Source organism: Neomonachus schauinslandi, chromosome Y (genome assembly GCF_002201575.2).
Source record: "Neomonachus schauinslandi chromosome Y, ASM220157v2, whole genome shotgun sequence".
NCBI classification, from domain to species: domain Eukaryota; kingdom Metazoa; phylum Chordata; class Mammalia; order Carnivora; family Phocidae; genus Neomonachus; species Neomonachus schauinslandi.
This window is the reverse complement of record NC_058420.1, coordinates 4,629,054-4,636,392: the sequence shown is the minus strand read 5'-3', so window position 1 is coordinate 4,636,392 and position 7,339 is coordinate 4,629,054. Positions and strand designations below refer to the sequence as shown.

General features: G+C 42.8%; 1 protein-coding gene and 1 pseudogene across 18 annotated transcripts in view; both read left to right on the top strand.

Moving 5' to 3' along the window:
• Nucleotides 1-477: 477 nt before the first annotated feature.
• Nucleotides 478-3,439, top strand: LOC110581172 (annotated as a pseudogene).
• Nucleotides 3,440-4,430: 991 nt separating this feature from the next.
• LOC110580574 (lysine-specific demethylase 6A) overlaps nt 4,431-7,339 on the top strand; it is a 172,289-nt gene continuing 169,380 nt past the window's right edge. For 17 of the 18 annotated variants that reach the window (XM_044912016.1, XM_044912006.1, XM_044912018.1 and 14 more), the window contains exons 1-2: nt 4,440-4,591; nt 4,800-4,863. In XM_044912016.1, the coding sequence (XP_044767951.1) occupies nt 4,440-4,591; nt 4,800-4,863 (216 nt within the window). Of the gene's footprint in view, nt 4,592-4,799; nt 4,864-7,339 lie in introns of all 18 variants that reach the window. The other variant, XM_044912020.1, reaches the window with a different exon arrangement.

Genomic DNA, 7,339 nt, shown 5'->3' with positions numbered 1-7,339 from the left:
ATAAAAAGTCTATTCTGTCACCCCTGTGTATTTTGTTTTGAGCATTTAGAGCATTTACACAAAGTAATTATTGGTAAGTATGTACTTTTGCTATTTTGTTAATTGTGTTCCCATTGTTTTTGCAGTTCTTCCCTGTTCCTTTCTTTTGTTCTCTTTCCTTTTGATTACTTTCTTAGCATTATGCTTGACTTTTTTTCTCTCTCTTTTTTATCTTATAGGTTTTCAGTTTGTGGTTTGTGGTTATCATGAGGTTCATATATAACATTTTAAGTACATAATACTCTATGTTAAGGTAATGGTCAATGACGTTGAACACATTCTAAAAGAAGTCCATTTTGGCCAGCTCCAGGAACGCAGAATGGCAGGGCCAGGCACCCACTCCCTGACATCGTGAAAGGGCTGAGGAGCGCGCCTCAGAGGGACCTGGACCCAGGGCCCTGGGCGCCCTGAGCGCCCTGAATCCTGCTTGTCTATGAGATGCAGTTAACACATTAGCTAGACCTATTTCCCGAATGTGGCGTGACCCTTCTGTTATTTGAAGATGTAAAAAATGCTGGAGACTTGAGAAAAAAGGCCATGGAAGGTGCTATTGGTGGTTCATTAATAAACCCTGAGGTGATTGTCGATTCATTTCAGATACTTGTGGCAGCAAACAAAGCAGTTCATCTCTACAAACTGGGAAAAATGAAGACAAGAACTCTATCAACTGAAATTATTTTCAACCTTTCCCCAAATAACAATATTTCAGAACCTTTGAAAATAATTGGTATCTAAGCAAATGACACTTCAATTCTTTTCTTTTTTTTTAAAGATCAGCTTTTTTTTTTTTTCCAAAGATTTTATTTATTTATTGGAGAGATACAGAGAGTAGAGAGCACAAGTGAGGGAGAAGGAGAAGCAGGCTCCCCACAGAGCAGGGAGCCCGATGTGGGACTCAATCCCAGGATCCTAGGATCACGACCCGAGCCAAACGCAGATGCCCAACGACTGAGCCACCCAGGCGCCCCGACACTTCAATTCTTATTATTTACTTTGAAGAGGGAAAAAAACAAATAAATCAAGAAGACCTAATATCTCAGGTTGAAGGTCATCAAGTTTCTCCAAAAAACCTTCCTGACATAACAAATATTACAGAAGTCAAAAAGATATATAAACTATCTTCACAAGAAGAAAGTATTGGAACATTATTGGAAAAGAAGTCCATTTTTACTGCCCCCTTCACATTTGTTGTGTATGTTATCATATTTTACATCTTTTTTTTTTTGAGTCCTCTGAGACACCCAGGCGCCTGGCTTCTAATCTTAATACTAGCTTTATAAGCGAATGCCCTACTACTTTTACTGTATGTTTGCTTATACTTCTGAATTTTTCATTTCATAATTTTCGTACTGCCAATTCTGGCCTTTTCTTTCTTTCTTTCTTTTTTTTTAAGACTTTATTTGTTTGACAGAGAGACACAGCAAGAGAGGGAACACAAGCAGGGGGAGTGGGAGAGGGAGAAGCAGGCTTCCCGCAGAACAGGGAGCCCGAAGCGGGGCTCGATCCCAGGACCCTGGGATCATGACCTGAGCTGAAGGCAGACGCTTAACGACTGAGCCAGCCAGGCGCCCCTGGCCTTTTCTTTTTCACTTTAAGAAGTCCCCTGGGCGGGGCGCCTGGGTGGCTTAGTGGTTAAGCGACTGCCTTCGGCTCAGGTCATGACCCTGGAGTGCCGGGATAGAGTCCCACATCGGAAATGAAGTCCCCTTGGGGGGGGCGGGGGGCGCCTGGGTGGCTCAGTTGTTAAGCGTCTGCTTTAGGCTCAGGTCCTGTTCTCAGGGTCCTGGGATTCAGCCCCGCATCAGGCTCCCTGGTCGATAGAGAGCCTGCTTCTCCGTCTCCCTCTGCCTGTTGTCTGCCTATCTGTGCTCTCTATCTACCTGTTATTTTTCTACTCTTGCTTGTATGGTTCTGCAAGGCCTAATATAGCCTCACCCTTATGGACTGATTTGATTATGATTAGTTACAGTATGAAGTGTAGCTCCTCAGTGGGTGGAAACACTCAAATCTGTCAGGGAATAGTAAAGGATGCATTTGTATATCAGTTGCTACAAAACGTCATTTCAGTACCTTAAAGCTGAGCCTAGGAAGCCATTTTCTGGATGGTGAGAACCATTTTTGGAGATCAGATTGCTAGCACCAGAATTTTGTCAATTAGTTTGTGTAGGGAGTTTTTCAAGAGCTGGGATTAGAAGGAGTCTCTTTTCCATAAACAAAGTAGCTAAATAAACATTAACAACAGTGAAAAGACTGCAGGAGAAGAGAAGGCTAGAAGATGTAATCAGAGGAAAGTGTGCTTGTCAGACAAAAGAAAAAGGAAAAGCAAAACCTGAGAAAAAGTTATTAATTTAGTATCACTTATAGAACTACATTTTAAAGGCTTTTTGTTTCCTTCCTTCTTTTTTTTTTCTTTAGTTAGCTAATATTTCAAAGTATTGGAATAATGTTGAAAGAGATGGGTCCATGTTTTAACCCTAGTAACACATGACAACCCATAGTGACTACTTCTCTACAAAAAGGCAAAATAAAATGATGAAGCAAATTATTATCCATATGCCCACATCTCAAAAGATTTTAGACTAGAAAAAAGCAAATTGTTTTTAAAAGTGAAAAAAAAATTATTTATTTATTTATTTATTTGACAGAGAAAGAGAGAGAGAGGGACCACAAGCAGGCGGAATGGAAGAGCTGAGAAGCAAGCTCCCTGCTGAGCAGGGAGCCTGATATGGGGTAGATAACACGATCCAGCTCCAGTCACAGAATCAATCTCACAGAAAAAAATGGTGAAGTGAAGTGAAAGGTTATTAAGTGAACGAGAAAACAGAAAGGAAAGAAAAGGAGCCTTCCAAAGTCCCCAGTGGGTTGCCAGAGGGCTTTTATGGTTGGTCTTTTATAGAAAACTGACCAGGGAACTTGGTAAATGTTCTAAAACATGTAAGACAAATATGGTGGATATATAAATATCATGAGACTATCCTGACTATATTTAGAACAAACAAGTTGGACTTGTTTTGTTCTCTCTTCTTTGCTTAATATCTCATCTATAACATTTGTCCACATCTGGTATTTCTGTGAGCCTAGTGTACAGCCACTACCCATCTCCCTTTCCAGTCTCGCCTATTCCTTAACTACAATGCGGCCAATGAGAAACTGTCATCACCCTGAAGTCTCGTCATTCTAATGGACTTTCATGTAAAACAGTTCTTCTCAATTTTCTCCTTTTTCATAAAATAATGTTTTTCTCCTTTGTTTGTTGGACTTGGCTATGGTTTTGCCCTAAGTTGCATCTTCTGAAATGCAGTGCTCTGCTATTGACTTTCATTTTTAAGGTTAGCACCACCACCATTTCGCAGTTTTAACTTAACAATTTGATTTTTTCCTTAGATACCAAGTGAACTGATAAACACAAAATGTGCAAAAACTGTCACCAAAAGAAAATCTGAGTTGAAGAACTGTATTCAGGAAAAGAAACCCCTGAAATGATTCTTTATTCTGAGGCTTGAGGGGCTTTACCTCTTCTCCTTCCAGATGTTTGAGAAGAAAAATGGTAGAGAGACAGGGAGTCGTGGGCCATTATTTACAAAAGTGCTAAAAGTGCTTGACTCTTCCGAGGTTAGAGATTCAGTGCCATGCACTACTTACGAATAACGCAGGCCTTACCAGACCCTGAAAGAGTCCAGCAACCACACAGGTCCTGAGATGCAAAGCACATAAAAGATATCCATGCATCTTTCACCAGCATTCGCATTCGCAGAAAATCTACGCGATTTCACCCTTCTCCTCCCCTGCCTACTTTAGCCATCTTTGCTCCAGACTGACTAGATCCTGGTACAGCCCCCTCCTAGTCTCAGAGTTTCCTTCCCGGACAGACGTGTCCATCAACCAATACCTTGTCGGAAGTGACGGCCCTCCTACCTTCTGGTAGGTGAACGCCTTGTGGGCGGGGCTCAGACAGCCAGCAAGTTAAGTGGAACCACAACTGACGTGCGTCAACAAAGGTCATGTGACACGAACCAGTCACGTCAATTGGCGGCGCCCGGTTTGGGGCGGGAGAGGTGGGCGTCACGGAGATTTGGGGTTCGCCCTGTGACACAATTACAGCAACTTTGTACTGGTGCTGGCGAAGTTTGAGATTCTAGGAAATACTCCCGTTTCTGTGAGCTTCCGCCTCTCCTCCTGTCTCCGCTTCCTACGCGATGTGATCCCGTAGCCGAGCCCAGCAGCCCTGGCATCCGCTGCTCTTGCCATCATCTTGGGATTTTTCGTCGCCGTCATCCGGGGTAGAGGAGGCAGCGGCGATAAAGTTGGTGTGCCAGTTTTACGCGACGAGGGCATATTTTCGATCTCTTCACTGGGTGGTGGTGGGTTTCGGCGTTGGACTTTACATTTGTTGTGTACTCATGAAATCCTGCGGAGTATCTCTCGCTACCGCCGCCGCTGCTTTCGGTGATGAGGGAAAGAAAATGGCGGCGGGAAAAGAGAGCTGCGAGAGCAAGGAGGGGTCCTCTTGCTTGACAGCCGAAGAGAGGGAGGCGCTCGGCGGATTGGACAGGTACGACCGCCGTCATTCTCCCAGCTGATTTCCGAGCGGCTGGCGCCGCTTTCCGGGGTTGCTCAAGTACAGGTTGGCTCCGGTAGCGGTAGGGTGCTTATCTCGGCGCTCTGCAGGCGGCCTCCGCTACCGAGGCCTCGGGCTTGGGAAGGGACGGGGCAGTGGCTTTCCCGGAGTGTAAACGAGCTGCGTGTATTTCTTCCTACAGCCGTGTCTTCGGGTTCGTGAGGCTTCATGAAGATGGCGCCAGGACGAAGACCCTTTTGGGCAAGGTAGGCAATCGCGGGCGACTGTCTTCCAGTCCGAACCTTGCTGGCTTCCGGCACCCGCGGCCACCTAGACCGATCAACGCCACTGTGGAGGCAAACTAAAAGCTTTTTTTTTTTTTTTTGCTTTTCTCTCATTCGGGATACCTTGGGAAATGTTACTTTTGTAGCTTGAGTAGCCTACACGGCGGCGCTTTGGGGCACCGTTCAACAGTTACTTCAGTACGTTTTGGTTAGGAGATTTCTGAATCTTAGCATCACAGTATAGTGAATATAAGCACTTCTAAAAATTTCTACTTGAATATTCCCTTTCTCCTGGCGGTTGACGTGTGATGTCTAATTTTTACTGCACGTTTAGGTAGGCTGCTTATATCCCTTGTTTCCGGAGGGGTAAGTTGAAGGTACTTTACAGCGGCGTAGAGTTTGTATTGCGTATTTAACATATATATGTTGATTTGTATGTGACCTGAAATTTTTTACTGGTTTGGATGCTACAGAAACACTGCTGTGAATGTGATTTTATGATTCTGGAAATTTTTTGGAGTCTTGTTTTCTGTGTCCGATAGAGACCACGGAGGATTCCCTCTTTATTTGTGTGAAAAGTTGTTGGCACTGCCATTTAGGTAATGGCTGCTCATGTCGGCCAAGATGGCGGGAAATGGAGGAAAAATGAAGGGTGGGGGGGAGCTTTGGGAAAGGGAAGACGTATAAAAAGGGAAATAAAAGCAATGAGTAGGCCTCATTGTGAGCTGGTGTACTTTAATGGTGCTTAGTGAAAGTTACCCACTGTTATTTAAAAGTATCGTTCTCAAGTTTCAGATTACATTTATAAGCCTAGATAATGTGCCTATCAACCTGTAGCACATGTCGTTCTTCTCATATAAGCACTTGCACAAAAGCCAGGCAGTCTTGTTATTTTTCATCTCCTGAGCAAAATCTGTCTAAAATGTCGGCTGTCACTGGTACTGTGGAGGTTGGTCTCATAGCTTCTGTTACCTGTTTTATTTTATATATAAAGTAGGTAGCTATGAATCTGTTTAGTTTATGCTGGAGTTGCGGAGAAAGTATTAAATACTTTTTACTTTTAACATATTTTTCTTCCATGTATTTTTATTGGTAGTTTGAATTCCCATAATCATGATTCTGTAACCTGCAATCTCATTTTTGTATTAAGTTGTTTTGATGGTAACAAATGACCGGAAACTGAAGTGTAATAATTTTTTTCAGTAATTCCAGTACGTTCATCAGGTATGAAATAATTGCTTCTTTAAAAATATCACTCCCAGGGGCTCCTGGGTGGCTCAGTCGTTAAGCATCTGCCTTCAGCTCAGGTCATGATCCCAGGGCTCTGGAATCAAGACCCACATCGGGTTCCTGGCTTAGCGGGAAGCCTGCTTCTCCCTCCCCCACTCCTCTTGCTTGTATTCCCTTTCTGTCTCTCTGTCAAATAAATAAATAAAATCTTAAAAAAAAAATAGTAGAAAGTAGCTCTTTAATTTTGATGCATTAAAGTATTGTAGGGGCTCATGGGTGGCTCAGTGGTTTAGCCTCTGAATTGATCTCAGCCTGTGTCTTGATCTCAGGGTGGTGAATTCAAGCCCCGTGTTGGGCTCCATGCTGGACCTGGAGCCTACTTAAAAGAAAAAAAATTATTTTTATTTAAAGATTCTGTTTATTTATTTGTCAGAGAGCACGTGAGTGTGCACAAGCAGGGGGGATGGAAGGCAGAGAGAGAAGCAGGCTCCCTGCTGAGCAAGGAGCCTGGTGACCTGGACTCTATCCCAGAACCCTGGGATCATAACCTGAGTCTAAGGCAGATGCTCACCTGACTGAGCCACCAGGCATCCCAAGAAAAAATAATTTAAAGAAGTACTTTATTGTTAGAAGTTGTCTTCCAAAATAATTATGGTTTTATTTATACGTTAATGGACAAAATCTTGCCTAAGCACTACAGATGAATATTAACTATAAAATTTTGATACAATACTCAATAAAGATTGGAAAATATTTTCTTACCTGGCACAATTCAGAACTGTCAGATTTTAAACAAGCACTTTCTTAGTTTTGATTGTTGTTGTTGTTTTTTTAATTACAAAGCCCTTTTTTTTTAGAGAGATTTTATTTATTTATTTATTTCAGAGAGAAAATAGAGAGAGAGAGAGAGAGAGAGAGCATGAGATGGGGGAGGGTCAGGGAGAAGCAGACTCCCCGCTGAGCAGGGAGCCCGATGCGGGACTCCATCCTGGGACTCCAGGATCATGACCTGAGCCGAAGGCAGTCGCTTAACCAACTGAGCCACCCAGGCGCCCACAAAGCTCTTTTTATAGTCAAATAAAATAACTAGGGAACATCTGACAGCCATTTAAGGTACTGAATAAAACTATTTTGCCTGATAAGAATTTTTGTGACTTAAGTGATAAAATTTATATAGGCCTCACTTTTAAGCCATAATGAAATTTTTTTTTTTTTTTTTTTTTTTTTT